This window comes from Rattus norvegicus, chromosome 20 (genome assembly GCF_036323735.1).
Source record: "Rattus norvegicus strain BN/NHsdMcwi chromosome 20, GRCr8, whole genome shotgun sequence".
NCBI lineage: Eukaryota > Metazoa > Chordata > Mammalia > Rodentia > Muridae > Rattus > Rattus norvegicus.
Window position 1 is genome coordinate 27,024,600 of NC_086038.1, and position 22,884 is coordinate 27,047,483.

A 22,884-nucleotide genomic window follows, 5' to 3' on the forward strand; every position below is an offset into this window, starting at 1 on the left:
GTACATTTTAAATCTTACTGTCCAGTCTAATACTTGGCCTTAGCAAGCACAAGTGCCAGATTCTGTAAATGGAGAGCCATGTTACTATTCATGAATGAGAACACTCAAAATGGTTAGGGCATTGAATCCGAGGCTCAGTATCATGTCAGTTAAAACACCACCAGGAGTCTTTGTAGATATAAACAAAATTTGCTTTAAAATTTCTTTTCTTAACAGTTAAATTGTAGCTAATATTAGCAAGTTTTTTTTCCCTGTTTTCCTCATTTATCGAAAATGTTCTTTTCTCACATAATGTATCCTGATTACCATTTTCCATTTTCCCCTCCTTCAGTTCCTCCCTGTTTCTCTTCCCTCCCCTATCTAGATTACTTTGTCCATCATTAGAAAATAAACACTGCTAAGGGAGAAGAGTGCAGGCACTGTTCCCCTGGTGTCCTTCATACACTCTGGCTCTTACACTTTTTCTGTTTCCTCTTCAACAGGGTTCCCTGAGCCCTGAGAGAATGAATTTTATAGGTACATTATGTTGAGGATTGCGTGTTCTAAGGTCTCTGATGAGTAAGAGTTCTTAATCCGAATATTGAGTGGTGTTCCTTCTTACTGTCTGTCTTGGCTGAAATGATAGGTTTTTTTTTTTTTTTTTTTTTAAATTTTTTTTTCAGTTTGTGGATGGTTCTGGCATTCCTAGGAAAGAATTCAACTTGGTAAATTGTGTTGCTGTTCTTAAAAGTGGATGTTCCTTGCTTCCATATAAAAACCAGTACTGGGGTTGGATGGATACCTTAGAATTTAAGTGTATGCACTTGCAGAGGACTGGAGTTCACTTTATAACACCCATGTCAGTCAGTTGACACACCATCATCAGGATCCAAATACCTTCTTCTGGCCTCTTTGGGTACCCTGAACTCACTTACACATAATCTCTCACATACACACAAATAAAAATTAAAACTTAATTCTGAGTTGGAAGTGATAGTCCACATCTTTAGTTTTGTAGAAGCAAATGTGGACATCTCACTTCCAGGCCAGTCAACATAGTGAAACCCCACCATTAAAAAAAAAAAAGCTAATGGTACTATAGCAAATAAATTAGGAAATACTTTTGAGTGCTACTATATTCTTCTTGGGGGTGGGCGGGGGCGTTCAAGACAGGGTTTCTCTGTGTAGACCTGGCTGTGGCTGTCCTGGAACTCACTCTGTAGACCAGGCTAGGTTAATCAGTGATTCATTTGTCGCTGCCACACCACTAGGCTATTTTCAAAAAGAGATTTTGTCTGATTGATGTTGTTTCCTAGTAAGTGTTTGATAGTTTTAACTAAAGGAACCATACCAGGATTGGTGTTTTCTTAAGACCTTGAAAACAATTAAATGGGAAGCACTATTCCAAACGTCTGTTTAGGTTATTAATCTCTTTGTTACTGAATGAGTTTTAGTTGGAGACAGGGCCCCATTGTAAGTACAGGCTGGCTTTGACCTTCCTGGGAACTTCTCCTCTCCTCTTCAGAGTGCTGGGATTGTGGGTGGTTGCCATACAATGTAGATCTGGCATCCATTTTCAGTCTCTTAATGCTTGTGTTATTGAAGTACCTAACCCTCTTTGCTGGTTTTTTTTTTTTTTTTTTGTTTTTTGTTTTTGTTTTGGATCTAGTAGAGGGTGTGTCCATTTCATGTGTTTGTCTTGTTTACTAATGCTTTACATTGCTCCTCTCTCCCCATTTCTGACCTTTCCGTTTTTTATGGTTCTTGCCCCCTTACCCCATGGTATGAACAGATTTTGATTTCATCCCTCTCTTTGTTAAATTCCATTGATTTGTGCTCTTTATTATATCTTTCTTGCCTTGGGTTTACTTTGCTGTTTTTCTATTTCTCATTGTAGAAGCATGAGTACAGAGGTAAGATTAAGAGCATAATGTTTATACAAATTCTATTGTCCCTTCAGTGTTACTTAGGCACACAAGTTTTAATGTGTGTTGCTGTCATTTCTATTCAGGTCAAAAGACTTCTGTGCTATGCTTTTCACCTATCCATTGGACAGTTGTATAGTGACTTTGTATATAAGGCTTTGCTAGTGATTCACGGTCTATGAGTATATTTATAGTTTTATTAGTTTATAGTTATATTGTTCCATGTATTGTTTTTATGAATTAAAACAGGGTATACAGAAAAAGGAGTGAGAGTAGCTTAGTGCTATAAAAATAGCACCCTTCCCCCCCTTAATTTCAGTTCATAGTTTCATTTTAAAAAATTCCTTAGGTTGTTGTGGGGTTTTTTGGTTAATTTCCAGAGTAGACAAAAAGAGTTGATTTTGATCGTTCTTTGTGTTTTCATTGTTTATGGAGGAAAATATCTAAGGTGGTTCTTATCCTGCCATTCTAGGAGAGTAAATTGATCTTTTCATCTTGATCACGCTTCTTTATCACTTGTAATTTTTCTTAACTCTGCTTTGTTTGATAAAAATTCTGTCTTTTTGAATATCTATGAGATATTAATCTTTAACTTCATCATTATGCCCCCAACCCTTTAACTTTTCACTCTCCTCCTCTTAATGTCCTGTTGTGTGTATTCTTTTCCCAGGGCCTTGCAGGTGATGTACTGCTACATGGCTACCAAGATAACTCTCCAACCTTTGTGTTTTCTGTAGTAAAAACAAACAAGCAAGCAAACAAACCCAATAGAATAATCTTTTACTAGTGCTTAGACCATTTGACATTCATTTAATCAAAGGGGTTGGTTCTAAGTTTACTGTTCATTTTAAATTTTGCCTGTCCCTTCCTGGTTTTTATTTCTGTTAATTTTCCTGCCTTTTCAGTGGTTACGCACACCAGGGGCTGGAGAGATGGCTCAGCGGTTAAGAGCACTGACTGCTCTTCCAGAGGTCCTGAGTTCAATTCCCAGCAACCACATGGTGGCTCATAACCATCTGATGTCCTCTTCTGGTGTGTCTGAAGACAGCTACAGTGTACTCATTACATAAAATAAATAAATCTTTAAAACACACCAAACTTTATAGAAACCATTTACTATTTTTCTATATCTTTTGATGGCTGTAGAGGATGATGTGTTTTGTTTCTTTCCTCTTTGTAGAAATCCCAGAGTGAGAAAGTGACTAACACAGTTGGTATTGAGCAGACAGGTGAGACTGAAGCAACAAACCCCGATGGCTCTAAGTCTGAAGAACCCGATTCCGATACCAAACACAGTAGCTCATCTCCTGTCCCTGGGACTATGGACAAGCCTGTAGATTTGTCCACTAAAAAAGAAACTGACATGGAATTCCCAAGCCAAGGTAAAAGATGATCATGTGTTTATATTATGCAGTATATACAATACTGCCCGTGTGCTTGAGAAAATAGAGTAGATTCTGAGAACTTAGTTGGAAATGTTTAAGGTGAATATAGGAGCATAATTATTTGTCACAGTAACCAAACAAGTAATATTTCCTTCTCAATAAATGAAACAGTAAATAGTGACATTTCATCATTTGGTATACTTTATTTTTTAAACACAGGGTCTCTCTGTGTAACCTTGGCAGACCTGGAACACTCTGTAGATCAGACTGGCCTCACATTCACAGAGATCTGGCTGCCTTTGCTTCCAAGTGCTGGGATTAAAGATGTACACTGACACACTCAACCTAGCACTTGATTTGAAGCTATTAGAGAATAGAGAGCATTATGATTGACCTCTTTGCATAAGAATAATTTGCTTGCATAGTCATTTTCTTGGTGTTACTTGACTGTTGTGTTATGTATTAATTTTACCCAAACATACTCAGGGTGCTTGAGTTATAGATTATTACTGTAGAAGCTTAAGATTTTTATGATACTAAAATCTGTACAAGCTATAAAACTCACTTGTCATTTACAGTAATTGCTGTTAATGTTACTATGTGTCTCAGTTTTTCTGGGTTGGAAGGAGTGTCTTTGGGAATTGTGTTTCTTTATACATGGACAGTATTTATAATACCATCTTCTCCTGTCCAGAACTAATCCCAGCATAGGTCACAAATAGCATATTTATGTTACTTAATATATTGGGACAAGAAAAATAACTTCACAACCAAAAGCACTGTTTTCAGGTAAAAGTAAGTAGGCCAAAGCAATTTCAGAGATCATGAAACGAGTGGAATTTAGACAAGGTGTCTAAATGTAAAGAACACAGAAAAATTGAGAAGTGCCTACTGCTTATGCAGCGTTTAGTGGCCAGCACTCATGGCAGGTGGCTAACTCACACCCTTAGCCCTCTTCTTTCTGGGAGCTTGTACTCATGTGCATTTATTTGCTCACACACATGCAGAAACACACAATTAAAAATAATAAATCTTTTAAAAAATGTTTGGTATAGATGTTTTTTCTAAGATCTTACCTTTGACTGCTTGTTTGAGTGTGTAAGAACCTTGATAAAGAGAACTTGTGTACCTCAGTGGATTTGTGAAGTGATTGTGGTTTAGGTTTTAGATTGGTGTTCATTGGGCATAGTACCTGTAAAGGTAATATTACCGAGTAACCTTGAAATTGGATGTATTTTGTAACTTAAATATAGTTTGTAGAGCCTGGAGAGATGACTCAGCAGTTAAGAGCACTAATTCCTTTTCCAGAGGTCCTGAGTTCAATTCCCAGCAACCACTTGGTGGCTCACAACCCTCTATGATGGGGTCCAATGCCCTCTTTTGGTGTGTCTGAAGAGACCAACAGTGTATTGAAAAGAATAAAATAAAATAACTCTTTAAATGATAGATTAGGGGTTGGGGATTTAACTCAGTGGTAGAGCGCTTGCCTGGGAAGCGCAAGGCCCTGGGTTCGGTCCCCAGCTCCGGAAAAAGAACCAAAAAAAAAAAAAAAGATTATATATACATATGTGTATATATAAATATATATAAACACATACATGTATGTATATGTATATATACACAAATACATATATATACATATATATGTATACACACAGTTTGAAAAACATAACTCAGAAAAATTAGTCTTGAATTTGAAGGCATTCTAGAAGAGTAAATACTAAATATAAAAAGTGTATTTTATACCCTGCCTCACCTAGAGTACTGAGTTCTGTTTCTTCTGGAAATAGTTGAGTCTATCTCAACTCAAACAGGAAATTGTTTCTTCCTTTTGTCAGGGGAAAGCAAGACTGTTTTGTTTGGATTTGGAAGTGGTACAGGCCTGTCATTTGCAGACTTGGCTTCAAGTAATTCTGGAGATTTTGCTTTTGGTCCTAAAGGTAAGATCAAGAGGAATGACACGGGGCTGGGGATTTAGCTCAGTGGTAGAGCGCTTACCTAGGAAGCGCAAGGCCCTGGGTTCGGTCCCCAGCTCCGAAAAAAAGAACCCCCCCCCCCCAAAAAAAAAAAAAAAAAAAGAGGAATGACACTAATATTGGTGTCAGCCATGTGTATCAGAAAAAAGCAGTCCTTTTCATGTTGTGAGTGTAAATGGAATGGCCCTGTCCTTGGTTTGCTTTTTTAGTAATTAGGATTGCACATTCTCTCATTGATGATAATAGCTGTAAGAATTTTCTCTTAACTTATCAATGCTGATAGCCCTTTCTTTCTCATATACATGTATGTTTTTCAGTTTTGGAATAACCCTGACTTGGTTTTAAGACTAATTGGATCTCTGCATTAGGGTTGTGCAAATTTATTGTGTTTAAAGTAAGTTACAAATTAGTGTAGTTTCTCATTTATTTATCAGTGGCGTTTATATTTTTAAGATTTATTTGTGTTGGAGTGTTTTTGTCACATGTATGCAGTGCCCTCAGAGGGCAAATCCTCTGGACCTGGAGTTAGAGATTTGTTTCAAATCTTATAAGTTAGAGATGGTTATGAGCTGCCATGCAGGTGCTATTTGTTTCAAGTCTTATCACCATTAGACTTCATTCTTTTTATTCATAAGATCTTTCATATTGTGATTCTAGCACCATTTAAACTATTCTTTAAGATGTTTAGAGAATAAATTTTAGAATGCTAAAATAATACAATTTAAGATTTTAGTCCTACTTAGGTCTTTATACATTTTAAAGTTCATGCTACTTATAGAAACACATTAAAGTTTTAGAAACGAGTGATAGAACTAGACAGTGGTAGTGCACACCTCTAATCCATTCACTCTTGAAGCGGAGATTGGTCTCTCTGTGAGGCCATGGCTAACCTGGTCTACAGAGAGAGTTCCAGGATGGTTAGGGCTATATAGTGAAACCCTGTCTCAAAAAAAAAAAAAAGAAAAAGAGAGAGAGAGAGAGAGAGAGAGAGAAGAAGAGAAAGAAAAAAAAGAAAGAAATATATTTTTATTGCAGCACAGAGAAATCCTGTCTAAAAAAAAAAGGAGACAAAAATATTGATAAGAATTCATATTTTACTTATGCCCAGTTACTGTCTTTTGAGGTAGGGTCTTACTATGTGTCCTCACCTGGCTGGAACTCTTAATGTGACTAGACTGGCCTTCAGCTCACAAAGATCTGTCTCCTGCATGCTGGATTAAAGGTGATACCAAGCCTTTAAACTTTAGTTTTAACATATTTAATAGATTAGAATTAAAAGATGAGTAGTGAGTGAGTAAGTAGACCAGAACAGTAGGTGTACTTACTGCCTCATCCCCACCCCCAGAAAAAAGCCAAATGAAAATTGGTAGTGATTGCTTATTACCAGTATTGGTCACTGAGTGTGAGAGAACTTAGCTATCAGGCGAGCCTCGTCTTAGTAGATATTGTCATTGCAGCCTCTCTTCACTATCTCTTTCCTTGGTTGTTTTGTTAACATAGGAAGCATGAAGCCAAAAGTAGATTTTGGCTTTATCAGTTCCCTGCTTTGCTTATATTTTATTTTCTTCAATGTATTTATTTTCTTCTGTGTTGAATCCTTTAGTTTTGCATTTTTTCTCTTTTCTTCTTCCTTTTTGGTGTTTTGAGACAGGGTCTCACTATAATAGCTCTGGCTGTAGGAACTCATTGTGTATAAACTAGGCTAACCTTGAACTCACAGATAATCTACCTACCTCTTCTTCCTGGGTATTAGTATTAAAGATTTGGGCCACTCAGTCTGGCACCTTCTTTCTTAAAATAGTTTTTAACCTATAAATACACCACAATTAATGAATTGTATTCCATAGTTGTTGAAATTGCCAGAATAATATTACTTTAAACACCTCAAACAGACATTGTTGAAAATTACATGTACTGATGTATTTCATCATTGAAAAGTAATCTACAAAATGCAAAATTATTTTTTATAAAAATTTAAGAGTTCACTGTTTAAATAGCCTAATTTATTTATTAGATAAAAATTTCCAGTGGGCAAACACTGGAGCAGCTGTGTTTGGAACACAGTCTACAAGTAAAGATGGTGACGATGAAGATGGCAGTGATGAAGACGTAGTTCACAATGAGGACATCCACTTTGAACCCATAGTCTCCTTACCAGAGGTAAGGGCCAGGAAGTGAACAATTGATTAGTAATGGGGTGTAAAATTATGCCCTGGTTTGATTTTTTTTTTTTAAATACTGCTGTCTACATTTTTTCCCAGAACAGCTAAACATTATGTTCTATTTGTTACATTTCCAGACTTTTTTCTATTTTTTTAAAAGATTTATTTATTTATTATATATAAGTACCTGTTGCTGTCTTCAGACACACCAGAAGAGGGCATCGGATCTCATTATAGATGGTTGTGAACTGCCAAGTAGTTGCTGGGATTTGAACTCAGGACCTCTGGAAGAGCAGTCAGTGCTCTTAACTGCTGAGCCATCTTTCTAGCCTCAGACTTACTAAAAATTATTTATCTTATGTGTATAGTCTTTTGCCTACATGCAAGTCTATGTACCATGCGTGTGCCTATGGTCATATTCCCTGAGGGTGTCATATACCTTTGCACTGGAGTTACACACAGATGGCGTTATAGATGGTTATGAGCTGCCATGCGGTTGTTGAGAATTGAGCCCAGGTCCTCTGGAAGAATATCCAGTGCTCTTAACTGCTGAGTCGTCTCTCCAATCCAGATTTCCAGCCTTTTTGTAGGAATTGCTTTGAGGTATTTTTGGGTGCACTGCGGAGGATACAATCCAGGGCTTTGCTCGTGTTAGTAAGCACGTTAGTACTTGGGGCCCACTCAGCTTTCCCCTGCACACATGTGCATCTTTGTGTGTGTTTATAGAGTGTGTACGTAGCACAGAGCATCTGCGAGAACACAAGCAGGTATTGTACATGGTGTTATGTGGAGGTCGGGACAGCTCTCTAGGGCTTGGGCGCAGGTTTTTAGGACTATGTAGCTAGCATGCATGTTTACTTGCTGGCCATCTTGCTCAGCCATAGATATTTTTGTTATATCATTAGGAGATCATGTTCATCTTCATAAAACAATTTTAGGGGTGAAATAGAGAAGACATTATTTTAGAAAATTCTCATGTCCATTTTCAGTCTCAGTTACCGTCACACTACAAGAATCAGCACTGCTGGGCTGGAGAAATGGCTCAGCAGTTAAGAGCACTGGCTGTTCTTCCAGAGAACCTGGGCTCAATTCTCAGCAACCACATGGCAGCTCATAACCATCTATAATGAAATATATAATAATATCTATAACAATCTTCTGACCTGCATGCATACATGCAGCCAGAGCACTGTATACATAATAAAATAAATCTTAAAAAAGAAAAAGAGAGCACTGCTGTGGCTGAGAGATCTGCTCACAGGTGATGTTTGTAACTGTTGTTGGTTCCCAGCATCCACAACGGCCTCTAACTGGCTCCAGGGGAAATCCAATGCCTTTGGCTTCTGTAGTCATCTGCATGCATATATATGCACACACTCGCATATAGACTTATACATAAATTAAAAGTAAAGTACATCTTTTAAGAAAATTAAAAATGGTTGGAGGGAGAGCTTAGTGGCTAATTCCCAGTACCCACATGGAGGCTAACGACTGCCTGTAATTCTGCTTCCAGGAGATTTTATACCTACTTTTGGCATCGGGGCAATGGAAGACTTTAATGCATAGATACACATGCAGGCAAAACAGCCATAATCATAAAATGCCATAAAAATAGAACACTTGGGTGTGAGGTTAGTTTTCCAGACAGCATATTGTTATACAGTACTAGCCCAGAGTGGCCTCAAACCTGTGGTAATCTGTCTCTCAGGCTCTGGAGTGCTGGGATTGTTGAGCACCCATGCAAAGAACCACATTCTTACTGGTCTCATACAGCTCAGACTGACCTTGAACTGACCTTCCACTCCAGTGTTGGGATTACTGCTGAATACTGCCATGCTTGGCAAGAATCAACATTTTTGAAACCTCTTGACCTTTTAAAGGCATTTTCTTCCACAGCGATAAACTTTGTAATAATAAATCACATTAATGCTTAACCAAGTCAGATATATTACTAGTGTAGGCTATTAGATACCATATTGTAAAACCTTTTGGCATTGGTTAATAGCATTTGTTATAACTAGCCGTTTATGTAAGTTATTCTCATCTTATGTCATAGGTAGAAGTGAAATCTGGAGAAGAAGATGAAGAAGTTTTGTTCAAAGAGAGAGCCAAACTTTATAGATGGGATAGAGATGTCAGTCAGTGGAAGGAGAGAGGTATTGGAGATATAAAGATTCTTTGGCATTCAGTGAAGAATTATTATCGGATCCTAATGAGAAGAGACCAAGTTTTTAAAGTGTGTGCAAACCATGTTATTACCAAAGCCATGGAATTAAAACCTTTAAATTTTTCAAACAATGCTTTAGTTTGGACTGCCTCAGATTATGCTGGTGAGTGTGTACATTCAAATGCCTTTTAATTTGTTTGACTTTTCTGATATCTATAACCTACACATGCTTTGTAAGTAACTTTAATATTAAGGTCTTCCCATCCCCACCCTCACCTCCTTTTAACAGATGGAGAAGCAAAAATAGAACAGCTTGCAGTGAGATTTAAGACAAAGGAAATAACTGAGTGTTTTAAGAAAAAAATTGAAGAATGTCAACAAAATATAATGAAACTCCAGAATGGACAAGTATCCCTTGCAGCGGAATTATCTAAGGAGACCAATCCTGTGGTGTTTTTTGATGTTTGTGTGGATGGTGAACCTCTAGGACGGATAATCATGGAATTATTTTCAAATATTGTTCCTCAAACTGCTGAGAACTTCAGAGCATTATGCACTGGAGAGAAGGGCTTTGGTTTTAAGAACTCCATTTTTCACCGAGTAGTTCCAGATTTTATTTGCCAAGTAAGTGTTACTGTACATACATACATCATGATATCTGGTAAAATTAGACCACACGGATTTGGGAAGGTATTTCTTCTTGCCCTTATCCACATCTTGTGAATTTTCAGTTTTCCCACACTGTAATTGGACATTACTCCTTTTCAAACATTCAGTCTGAAAGGCTCCAAATTTCTAATGCTTAGTGTCTGCCCCCGATTGCCCACTGAAAACAAAACAACAAAACATATTTTTTAGTTTCCAAATTTTTTAAAATTTCTTTTGAGACAGGGTTTCTCTATGTTCTCTTGGCTGTCCTGAAGGTCACTCTGAAGACCAGGCTGGCCCCAAACTTAAGTCTACCTTTCTCTGCCTTCTGAGTGCTAGGATTAAAGGTGTGCACCACCACTACTGCCTTGCTGTCAAATGCATTCTAAAAGAAATAGAGCATTCATGATTTACCCCATCAGGCTGATTTCTGTGTGTTTCAATGTTTGAATCAGTATTAACAGAAAGATCTTTTTGTTTGTTTTCAGGGAGGAGATATTACCAAATACAATGGAACAGGAGGACAGTCCATTTATGGAGATAAATTTGACGATGAAAACTTTGATCTAAAACACACTGGTCCTGGCTTACTATCCATGGCCAATTGCGGCCAGAATACCAACAGTTCTCAGTTTTTTATAACACTGAAGAAAGCAGAACATTTGGACTTTAAGCATGTAGTGTTTGGGTTTGTTAAGGATGGCATGGATACTGTGAGAAAGATTGAATCATTTGGTTCTCCTAAAGGGTCTGTTAGTAGAAGAATTTGTATCACAGAATGTGGACAGCTATAAAATAATTTTTCACAGTGGATTTTATCTATATAAGCAGTTGAATTTATGCTTAATTGTTACACAGTATAGTAATTATGTTCACCTTTTGAAAACAGACGTTTCTGATGTATAAATGTAAAATTGTAGCTTATAGCTGTTGTCACTTTTTAGTGTGTAATTGATCTTGCATGGTGTGAAATAAAAGTTTAAACACTGGTGTATTTCAGGTGTACTTGTTTTTATGTACTCCTGACATATCTGTATTAGAATGGCTAATACTAATTTTGTTAAAAGCAATAGAATTTCCCAGACTATTGAAGGAATATGATATATGCAATCTTATTTTAATTCCTGTTAAGATATCTGGACTTCTTGCATGGTACTTACTGAATAAGGGGACCACAATGCAGATAACTTTATTTTAGATTTGAAATATATATGTATATATATAAAACTATTCCTGTGCTCATCTATGTATAGACTCAACTTATGAATAATAGAGCCACAGAAGATGAGAGTTAACCAAAGTGCTCTTCTGGAATTTTTATGCTCCTGTATAGTTAAAATTAACTTTTAAGTAGGATACTGTCTTTTCTTAAGAAGTGTTGTGCTCTTTTGAAGACATTAATTTTTACATTTTAAATAAGTCGATTATTTCCTTAGCTAGCTTTCTCTCCTTCTTCCTTCCCATCCTCCTTTCTTCTCTATTTTCTTCCTTCTTTCCATTCACTTTTCTGTTACCTGTCTCTACTACCTCAGAAACTTCAGCTTGGTCCTGATGATAGAATTGAATTTTTCTCTAGTTCTTGTGATAAAGTATCAATATTTTTTAAAAGATCGATACCATGTTCTTTGGTTAAAGATTTGCTTTATATTAGATTGTTGCAGTACCTTTTTCTGGTGAATTTTGTAGCAGAAATAAAGTGATGATTGATAAGTCATGACATTTAAAACATTGATTACTTGTGCATCTAAGTTGTCTGTTCCTTCTGTGACTAGATGTAAAATGGGATCAGTTAAAGGCCAGCACTCTCTGAGCTCAAACTTCAACACCAAGAGTTTGCTAAACACTGAAAATGTACTTGGATATGGTTTGTGTCAAGTTAGGTAAACAGAAGGGGATGTTCTTATGGGCCTACTCAGTATAACACTAAAAGGAATCTAGTTAAACCATAAAATTCTCTGTAATCCAAACTTAAGTATTGAATCACCTGTTTTCTTGTGTCCAACCATTAGATTGGACAAGGCAGGTTATGGCTTACTTAATGAATTTATGTAATAGCATCACTATAAAAATACTTAATCCCGCAACCAGATACATGAAATAACCTACCTCAAGTTGGCCTTTTAAAGAGAACCATGTACACTTAGTAGCTTTTTTGGAAACCATGTAATATAAAGTCATGTAAAAGTGGTGAAGTTTTTCAGCTGAGAAGTCGATGCCATATTTTTAACCTAAGTAAATGAATTTTTTTTTTAATTTTGAATTCATCTTCTGTACCCCAGGATTGCCTTGAACTTGTAGCTGAGGTTGGACTTGAATGCTTGATCTCCATTGTTACATGTGCCACAGTTGCAAATGCTTTTTAAGAGACATTTTATATTATTTCAAACCATTAAGGTTATTAAAGACCTTTCAAAAACGTGACAGATATCATGTTAAACTAACTTTTCTAGTAATGGTATTAATAGTAGAGATGTTTACAACTTGGTGAGTTACCAAAGGTTGTGAGCTACTATTAAGGTGCTGGCAGTAGAACTCCGCTCCTCTGGGAAGAGCAGTGTTCTTAATGGCCGAGCTGTCCAACTCCAACAAAGAAGTTTAAAAAGAAGCTTATGGCATTTTATAAAATGCTTGATATTTAAGAACAATGTTATCTGTTAAGTCACTGATAATGGTATAAACTCACATTGATAGGCTTTATGCTCATTAAAACCTACCCCCAAAGAACCAAAATAACTAGTTTAGATGGTACTTTTTAGCAAAAAGTGTTCTGTAAGCAATTATTTTTTGATAGTGAGTTTTTTGTCTATTGCTAAAGTATCAGCTTCTAAAAGTTAAAAGTAATCCAGAGAATTTAGGGGCTGCTATTATTCCACATGTATATTTTCAGTGTTTCTCAGTGTAAGTGTCTCTCAGACTGAACAAGTATGAGCTTGTATGATAAGGTTGAACGCAGTAAGTACTGTGCGCTGTTGTATAGCTGGGAAAGAGGTATTTTAGTTTATGAGGCAGATCTCCCTATGTAGTTGAGGCAGTTAATTGTCCAACTGCTTTTGACCATGTAGCCCAGGCTGTCCTGCCTCTGCCCTGCCTGCCTATCTCAAATTTATTTTAGGACCTTTTTGTACCACTTATGGAAACAGGCAAAGGAGTATAAAGGTAATCTGAGCTCATATGCTTAGCGTTCATACATGTCCTGATTTTTCAGTGATTGTAAATCACTTTTGATGAAGGGACCTGTGTTGAGGCAAGTTCTAGTGCACAGTAAATCTTACCCTGTGATCCCTGTGGCTCCCCGCCCTGGGGAGCACAAGACATTCGCCTTCTTGTTGTCTAAACCAGCGCTCTCAAGGGAAGATGGAACTCTCTTTTTTCACGCCTCACATCATTTATGGAGGGTAAAAGACTTGGAACTGAGAAACTAGAAAGGGCAACAGAGACTGGGCTGTAGTGTGTCTTTGTACCAACTTCCGGCGTCCCCGGGGGCGGGGTCAGCGGTGGTGACGTTTTGCCCGCGGCTGACGCGGCCGTGAGCGCGGTTCCCCCGGCGACCGCAGTCAGCGACCCACCATGGAGCGCCGAGTGGTCAAGCCACCGGGGCAGGATATGGTAGTGGAGCGGCTCAAAAGCCGCTACGGCCTAGCGGGAAGGTGCTCCGTGGAGGTGAGATGGGTGGAAGCCGTGGTGGGCTCTGCTGGGCGGCTGCGGGAGGACGCGGGCCCTTCCTACAGGTAGCTCACCAGAGAGCGCCCTCCCTCAGGGAAACCGCCGAGAAGGACGGGGCGTGGCTTTGGTCCTAGTTACCAGTGCTAGCAGTGACCGGAGTGCAGCACTCTGAAGTAATTGCAAACTTAGGAAAAAGTGGCGATGTGTATTCTTGTAGTCCTCCTTTGAGGGCGCCATTCACCAGGAGATTCTTCCCATTTTTGAGGGGGGCCCCCACTGAGGCCATGTGATAATATCCTGTGAGAGGTTGGCCAAATCTTCCAAGAATGCTGGAAGAACGAAGAGGGAAACCAATTGCAGACCTCCGTTTTGCAGTTGCTCGTTTTTGTTTTTGTTATATATATATTTTTTTAAATCACCCTCCTTTGGTAACAGAGTTAGGCGTTTACAATTCAGCTGAGAAGCCTGCTTGACAGCCCAGCATGCTCAAGTTTATATAAAGCACAACAATGTCTTCAAAAAAAAAACCATCTGAGGTATGGGTACATCATTTATCTTAACTTCTTCAGAAGTTGAGGAAAGTCGGAGTTATTTTTCTGTTTCTTCCCACATTTGCTGGCATTCCAAAACCCCTTCTTGAGAAATACCAATATTTCTCCAACGCATACTCCTCTAGTTTGCTTTTCTTGTGAAGCACATTCTCTTTTAAAGCTTTAATATCTTCCAAGAAATTTATCATTTCGACAATAATACAGGATAATGTATAGTTTGTATCGAGATTACCTCAATTATAACCTTTTGTAGAAAGTGTGCCCTGGTTCAGATACTACCTTGGGTCAGAACATTACATTTGATTGTCTATTGTTGCCTTTAATTTACAACAGATGTCCACACCTAGTTTCTTGTAACAGTAGTGCTTGCACAAGGTATGTATAAGAATGTCTTTCAGTTTGAGTTTGACTAATGGATAGCTCCTGACTTGATTCTGGTCTTGTATTTTTGGCAGGAATCTGACATGACTGGTGTGTGGGCAGCTCTGATGAATCAACAGGTACATGCTGCTTGCTTGTTTAATTAGTGATCCTAATGTTGGTTAGGGTGGTGCCCCTAGGTTTGTTCATTCTAACCTTTTTAATTATGGAAAATATTTTAAGAGAATATGTTCTAGTGTTTAACTTAAGTGTATCTTTTTACCCACCTAGCATGCGCTTTCAAATTTTGATCAGACTAAATATAAAAGAAGAATTCTGACTTCCCCAGGTAAGCCAAAACAATATTTGGTATATTTGAGTATTTTAACAAATTAACTTGAGAGAGATTTATAGAAATATTTGGACTTAGGCTTATTGTTACTCATTTTTCATTTAAAAATTTTTCAATCTGGTAATCACCTAATAATTGTGAATTTTGAAGTGAATGTGTGAGGTGTCTTCTAAAATTAAATTTAATTAGGGGTTTTGGTGTGTGTGTGTGTTTGTGTGTGTGTGTAATATAATTTATAGTATGTGTGCCTTCCTTTTATTTTCACTCCTGTGGTGCAGGGAGTCATATCCAGACTGTTAATCAGCTCTGAGCAAGTTGATCAGTGTTAAGCAAGTTCTCAGTCACTGAAGCATGTCCCTAGCTGATATGTTTGCTTTTGAAAATGTTAAAAAATTGCTACAGAGTATACTAGGAGAAAAACACTAGTAAGTATTTTTTTTAGGCAAGAAAGAATGAACCAGAATCAAAAATAAAGGAAAAATTTATTAAGTAAATGTACTTGGAAAACATAATTTTACTGTGGATTGTACTTTTTCTTTTAATAAGCCGAAACATTTTGATGGCAATAAATATTAACTATTCCTTAGAGCTAATATTTAAGTTAAACATAATATTCACTAAACTTTAGTAGTTACAACATGAATAGTGTCTTTAATTTCATCTAGAAGTCGAGGCTGGGTCTGAGGACTGACTGGTAGACTGCACAGCTGTATTGGTCTGATTTCCAAAATATGTTACATAATGGTAGGAGACAGAAAACTCAGATAAAAGCATAAATGAACTTGATGATAAGTTAAAAAACTCTCTCAGTGAAACACCGCGGCTGCAAGGATTTCAGTACAGCTCTTTCAGAAAAGTTATGTGTACATTAAAGGCAGAATGGTTACAGTTTCTGGAATATCAGAATTAGGTCTGTAGACAAAATGAGATCATTGGAAGGATAAAAAGAGGTGACTAGTTAAAGTTGGTTGCTGAAGTAATAGTCAAGAATAACTGACAGCAAATACTCTGGATTTTTAGAATTTATTAGAAGAAAGGCATTATTTCCACTGCTAATCAAGCCAATGAGGAGAGGTTAAAAGGTTTTAAAAATTAGCAGACTTTTAAAAAAGATCGACTTCGACTAGAAATGATAAGATTTTCTGGCAATAAAGTTTTTATTCACTGAGTGTATAGTGACTAGTGACAACCCTGAAACTGTAAGCATCCTTTGAGACCATTCATCATTCTCCTGCGTCCAAATAACTCAATACACAGTGATGGATTATGCTTCTTGAGTTGACAGCAGAATTTCTGGAGAATGTAAGGAACACACGAGGTTTTCAGTTTTCTTGCCAGTAGCTTTATAGCTTTACTTTGTGATCTATAATTTATAAATATCACTTGAAAACTGCTTTTTTTTTAATTGAGACGCTTTTTGTTACAGAATTGTCAACTGTTAAATAACTGAAATTCTTTTGCACTTTGTGATGTTTCTGTGTTCTATGGAGAAAGCTAGAATACTATACTCCCAAATACGTCCCTTAAATTTGAATACTGTAAGAAGCAGCAGAGTCAGGATAGCTCCATGAGGATAGAGGAGATGGCTTAGCTAGTTGGCAAAGTGCCTGCATTGGAAGCAAAAGGACCCCAGTGTGGATCTCCAGAACATGTGAAATCCTGATTAGGCAGTGTGTCCCTGTTGCTGGAAAGGTGGAAATAGGTGATTCCTGGGACTTGCTGGCCAGTGTCTCATCATTTGTTTAAGACTTAATCTTCGTTGAAGGTTCTATGTACGTCAGAGGTCTAAGCCATGATTTCAGTTGGAGCTTCTTTCATTGGAGCTTCTCCTGTGCGAAGTGTACTATGCATTAATAAACTTGCTTTACTCTTGTTAGCTTGTCTTTGGTTACCTGTATTTCTCCCAGGAATTAATTTATGAGGTTTAGAGAGATTGTATTTGCTCCCTGACAGACATATGTGTTTAATTAAAATTATAGAGGAGAATTGATAATTATAAAATTATAAAGTGACTGATGAGGTCAGTAAGCATTGCAGGAACTCCATCTTCCACCCTCCATTCCTTGGGGTCTCTGCCCCTTGGTGCTGGCCCATGGCATTCTTACCTCTTCCATCTGACCGTCAGCTTTCTTTCTCTTTCCCATCTCCACTGCTTCGTGTCAGCTACAAATCTTCAGAAACTTTCTTCCAGGGACCCCCTCAATGGTTACATTGTGCTGGGATTCAGGTAGTCTTCACTGTTTTTCCTTGTCTCCATTCTGATCTCTCCAAACGTACTCCCCACCAAAGGAGCTTGTCTTCCCATGCCACCTCCATTCTTTGAGGTCTCCACCTCTTGGTGTAGACCCAGGGTCCCCTAAGCACTGATCCTCTCAGCCTTCCCTTCTAACTCATCTCCATTTTTGTGTCACCCTCAGCTTGCAGAAGCACTCTTTGCTGTACTAGCCTAGCCAGAGCCACCATACTAGCCTAGGATCTATAGTGGACAGCAGCTATTAAAGAATGGAACACCCACCCAGCAAAGACAAGACCAGGTATCTACACCAAGAAATACCTCAAACATCAAAACTCTAGGTACCTGGATCCCAGCACAAAAGCACAACCGTGAACAGCCATGATGATATGCCCCCTTCAGAAGCCAAGCGTTCCTGTTGCAATAGGCCTTGAGAGATACAGTTTAACTGAAACATGAGAAAGGGACTCAGAATAGCAGTTATAAATATGTTCAAGAACCTTAAAGAGGGTATGAATAAATGCCTTAAATGAAGTCTCTGAAGACACAGTCGAATGAAATAATGAAAACAGTCCAAGACATGAAAATAGAAATAGAATAACCAAATAAAACCCAACTGAAATAAAACTGGGAATTAAAAACCTAGATCATCAAAAACTTTAGAGGTAAACCATTAATTGTAATTCTTAACAGATTACAAGACACAGAAGAGAGAATGCCTTGAAGGCAAGGTAGAAAAAGGATGGCTAGCTCTGTCAAAGAAAATGTTGAATCTAAAAAAAAAATTAAAAAAATATTCAAGCATAAAACACCCAGGAAATCTGGGACATTATGAAAAGACCAAACCTATATATAATATATATACGTGTGTGTGTGTGTGTGTGTGTGTGTGTGTGTGTGTGTGTGTGTGTGTGTTTGTGTGTGTGTGTGTAATAAGTATAGAGAAAGTAGAAGAAACCAGGTCAAAAGTAGAGAAAATATTTCTTTTTTTAAAAAGTATTTATTTGTTATATAATATATATAACATTTATTATATAACATATAATATTTACTATATATATGCATATATATAATAAATGTTATATAATAATGAGTGCACAGTAACTGTCTTCAGACAGACCAGAATCAGATCTTATGTGGTTGCTGGGAATTGAACACTGGAAGGGCAGTCAGTGCTTTTAACCACTGAGCCATCTCTCCAGCCTGAGAAAATATTTCTTTCTTTTTTTTTTTTTTTTTAGATTTATTTATTCATTATATGTAAGTACACTGTAGCTGTCTTCAGACACACCAGAAGAGGGCATCGGATCTCTTTACAGATGGTTGTGAGCCACCATATGGTTGCTGGGAATTGAACTCATGACCTCTGGAAGAGCAATCGGGTGCTCTTAACCGCTGAGCCATCTCTCCAGCCTCGAGAAAATATTTCTAATAAAATCATAGAAGAACATTTCCCCAAGCTAAAGAAAGAGAGATGCTTATTAATATAAAAGGAGCTTTCAGAACACCAAATAGAAAAAAATCCCTCTGACAGAATAATAATCAAAACACTAAATGTACAGAACAAAGAAGGGATATTAAAAGCTGCAAGGGAAAAGGCAGGCCCATCAGAATAACACCTCAGTGGAGACTCTGAGCCAGAAGGACTTACAAATTCTGAAAGATCACAGATGCCAGCCCAGACCACTATACCTAGCAAAACCTAGTGACAATGGAAAAAGAAACATATTAAACAATAAAACCAAATTTAAGCAATTTCTCTCTTACCAGTTCAGCTCTTGAAGGAAAACTTTAGTCAGTAAATAAATAATCCCAGAATAGTAAATGTTAGGGGGTAGACATTCACACAATAATAATGAAATAACAAATCAACCAACACTTGTTGTTGTTGTTGTTGTTGTTGTTGTTTATTGTTTTGTTTTGTTATGCCCTGTTTGGTTTTTGAGACAGAGTTTCTCTGTGTGGCCTTGCTTGTCCTGGAACTCACTCTGTAGACCAAACTCACACCAAACTCATGGTGATCCACCTGTCTCTGCCTCCTGAGTACTAGGGTTAAAGATGTGCACCATCACCGCTGGCTTTCATTAATGATCCTTAGTTTTAATCATCTCAATTCTCTAGTAGGAAGACAGACTAACATTGGATTGGAAAATAGGTTCTTTCTGTGGCATCCAAGAAAAACACCTCAGCATTTCCAGTGTGGGATAGGAGAGGATCATTGATTTGATCAACCCACATCAGAGAAATTTCTTTCAGTAGTTGGAGTTCAACACAAAGAACCACAACTGGACAATGTGCAGAGTGAGATTTTGGAGCACTCAGCCCTAAATGGCATTCCTTTATCAAAATTCTCCCTCAGCTCAGTGATGTATGTGAAGAGGAGGCAGAAAGGTTGTAAGAGCTAGAGTGGTAGATGACTCCAAGCTAGCAGTGCCTTCTGGGCATAATATAAAGACCGTCCTGCACAGTTCAAACAGAATGGGGGTGTCAGCACTGAGAGGCAAGTGAACATGGGGTTCCAACCCTAACCAAGAAGCTATCTGCAGTTGCTATGTGCTGCCAAAGGGAAAATCAGTTCTCCCCAGTGGAATACCACTGGGTATGTCGTTCATACTTCAGGGGAGTCCCTGTGGTCAGAAAGTTGGCCAACACAACATGAACTCAAATGGTATTTTTGTGGACACTTTGTTTCATTTTGATTTGTTTGGCCATTTCATAATTTATTTTTTGGTATTTGTAGGTTTGTGTGTGTGTATATGAGTGGTTCTTGTGTTTTGTTTTGCTTTGTTTTTATTTTCTGCTCTTTTTTGTTTTGTGTTTGAAAGGAAGAAAAGTACAGTAGGTAGGGAGATGGGTAGGATCTGAGAGGAACTGGGGAGGGGATAATAGGAAAATATTTTGTATGAAAAAAACTTTTTCAGTTAAGAACGGAATGATGGGGGTTGGGGATTTAGCTCAGTGGTAGAGCACTTGCCTAGCAAGCGCAAGGCCCTGGGTTCGGTCCCCAGCTCCGGAAAAAAAAAAAAAAAAGAACGGAATGATGGGGCTAGAGAAATGGTTAAGAGAGCACACTGGATACTAGAGAGATGGCTCAGCATAGACTCTGCTCTTGAAGCGTTTATGGGTTTGATTCTCTGCACCCACATGGCAACTCTAAACCTTTTGTAATTCCAGATCCAGGGGTTCCAATACCCACTCTGGCCTCTGCCAGACACTATGACACACAGTCATACATGCAGGCAAAACACTCATTCACATAAAACCAAAGCCCAGAATGCACACTGCTTTGCAAAGGGTCTAAGTTTGGTTCCTAACACTCATGTTGGTTAAAAAGCACCTATAACTTCAGCACTAGGGGAAGGGAGATCTCACACTAATACCCTGTTCTGTCTTCTGTGGTTACCGGTACATGCAGACAGACAGACACACACACACACACACACACACACACACACACACACACACACACACACACACACCAGCTACTAAGTCATTTTTTAATTTTTTTGCATCAGATGTGGCCTTGTTTCTGACTAGTACTGAGAATAGGAATTTGTATGACCTGCATTGTATCTGACTTGTCCCCAACCTTCTGAACCATAGCTTTTGAAAGGTTTTACTCTTTGTATTAGAACATTCAATATTTAGAGTTTTTTTCTTAAAAGTTTTTCAGATGCCCAACAGACATGAATGCCCACATCTGATGAAGATAGTCCTCCCAGAGACTCCTTTAGAAAGCTCTGGACTGTGTGAAATTGAATACTGAAGCAAGCTGAGAGACCGAGGCTGTCCTCCAACTTTCTGTTAGCCTTCCTGCCCCATCTCCCAAGTGCTGTAATTATGTTATGCACCACAGTGCCCAGCCTTTTTGAGTTTTTGAAATCTAAATAATTTATGGATGTTTGCTGTGGTAGATTCTGTCAGGTAACTGAGTCAGTAATTGTGGTGATTTGAATAAAAATGGTCCCCATAGGCTCACAGGGAGTGCCACTATGAGGACATATGGCTTTGATGGAGGAAATGTCACTGGGGTGGGCTTTGAGGTCTTAAAAACTCAAACCAGGCCTAGTGGCTCATTGTCTCTGCCTGTTACCTACGAATCCAGATATAGAACTCACCTCTCCAGCACCATGTCTGCCTAAGTGCCACCACCATGCTTCCACCATGAGTATAAGGGACTAAGTCTCTGAACTGTAAATCAGCACCAATTAAATGTTTCTTTATAAGAGTTGGCATGGTCATGGCATCTCTTTACAGCACTAGAAGTCCTAAGACAGTAATCTATTTTATTTTTATCTGAAGTGAGTGTTTTACTTTCTACTGGATTTGGATAGACAGTTGTTAAAAACAAATGCTCTAGGACCTCCTATATAGGTGGCAAGAAGGCCATATTCTGGTTTCCAGGTAATACACAGTAATAACATCAGTTCTCTGGTCTATAGGGTCCTAACGTGTACAAGAAACTTTAAGTTTAAGGCACCTACTCTTGCTTCAGAGTCATTTCCTGGGTCAAATAAGAATGGACGAGCAGGGGGCTGGAGAAATGACTCAAAGGTTAAGAGCACTGACTGCTCTTCCTGAGTTCAATTCCCATCAGCCACATGGTGGCTCACAACCATGTGTAATGGGATCTGTTGCTCTCTTCTGGTGTGTCTAAAGACAGCTACAGTGTACTCATATACATAAAATAAATAAATCATTTAAAAATGGAAGAGCATTATGTAATCAGTAAAGTACAATATGAATGTGAAATTCATTGTGTATTCTCTAAGCTCATATTACAGAGACAGATAAATCAGTTAGTGATTTTAGGAAGTCAGAATGAGACCATTAGCATTTGACTAATGTTTTCTATTGACAGATGATTTAGATACTTACAGCTCTGGAGATAAAGTTGGCTCATCGCCAAGATACTACTCTGATGAAAGGAAGCATCCCATAACATCTCTCTGCAGTTCCTTCAAACATTTAAATGCGAACTGGTAAGGTATTTAGAATAATACTATTACTGTGCTGTTAGCAGCTCAAGAAGCAGAAGTGGAGAAGAGGGGTGTGTGTTGTGTGTGTGTGTTTGCATGAGAGGTTGGAAAAGCAGTCTGGATCCTGATGGATAGTTGAGGAGCCATGCCTACTTTATCATTTTATGTATCATTTGTGCTTTGTCCAAATGTATGTCTGTGTACCCGTTGTGTCCCAGGCTCCTCGAGAAACCCAGAAGGTATCTGACTATGTGGTGTTAATAACCAATCCCAGGTCCTTTGGAAGAGCAGCCAGTGCTCTTAACCTCTAAGCCATCACTCTAGCCCTATCTATTCTTTATTTTATTTTATTATATTTTATTTTATTTATTTGTTTATTTGTTTATTATCTGTGGGTGGGGAATGGTGTGGGCATATACCAAGGCACATGTTGAGGCCAGAGCACAGTTTGTCATAGTTAGTGCTCTCTTTTCTGTGTTTGGATCCTGGGTATCAAACACAGGT

The 22,884-nt window shown here is 38.1% G+C and overlaps 2 protein-coding genes across 9 annotated transcripts in view; both read left to right on the forward strand.

Moving 5' to 3' along the window:
* Positions 1–11,974, forward strand: part of Ranbp2 (RAN binding protein 2) — a 52,054-nt gene extending 40,080 nt beyond the window's left edge. Inside the window, exons 25-30 of one of the 2 annotated variants that reach the window (XM_039098597.2) lie at positions 3,085–3,286; positions 5,128–5,229; positions 7,280–7,425; positions 9,484–9,757; positions 9,884–10,218; positions 10,731–11,968. In XM_039098597.2, the coding sequence (XP_038954525.1) occupies positions 3,085–3,286; positions 5,128–5,229; positions 7,280–7,425; positions 9,484–9,757; positions 9,884–10,218; positions 10,731–11,036 (1,365 nt within the window). In that variant the 3' untranslated portion in view covers positions 11,037–11,968. Of the gene's footprint in view, positions 1–3,084; positions 3,287–5,127; positions 5,230–7,279; positions 7,426–9,483; positions 9,758–9,883; positions 10,219–10,730 lie in introns of both variants that reach the window. The other variant, NM_001191604.1, reaches the window with a different exon arrangement.
* A 682-nt stretch (positions 11,975–12,656) lies between these two features.
* Ccdc138 (coiled-coil domain containing 138) overlaps positions 12,657–22,884 on the forward strand; it is a 78,199-nt gene continuing 67,971 nt past the window's right edge. For 3 of the 7 annotated variants that reach the window (XR_005497585.2, XR_005497586.2, XM_574765.8), the window contains exons 1-4: positions 12,657–13,902; positions 14,912–14,956; positions 15,108–15,165; positions 22,263–22,383. Coding sequence is in view for 4 of the 7 variants with exons in the window: in XM_574765.8 (XP_574765.3) it covers positions 13,810–13,902; positions 14,912–14,956; positions 15,108–15,165; positions 22,263–22,383 (317 nt within the window). In the remaining 3 variants the exon portion in view is untranslated. Of the gene's footprint in view, positions 13,903–14,789; positions 14,832–14,911; positions 14,957–15,107; positions 15,166–15,191; positions 17,703–22,262; positions 22,384–22,884 lie in introns of those variants that run through there. The other 4 variants (XM_039099228.2, XM_017601800.3, XM_017601799.3 and 1 more) reach the window with 3 other exon arrangements.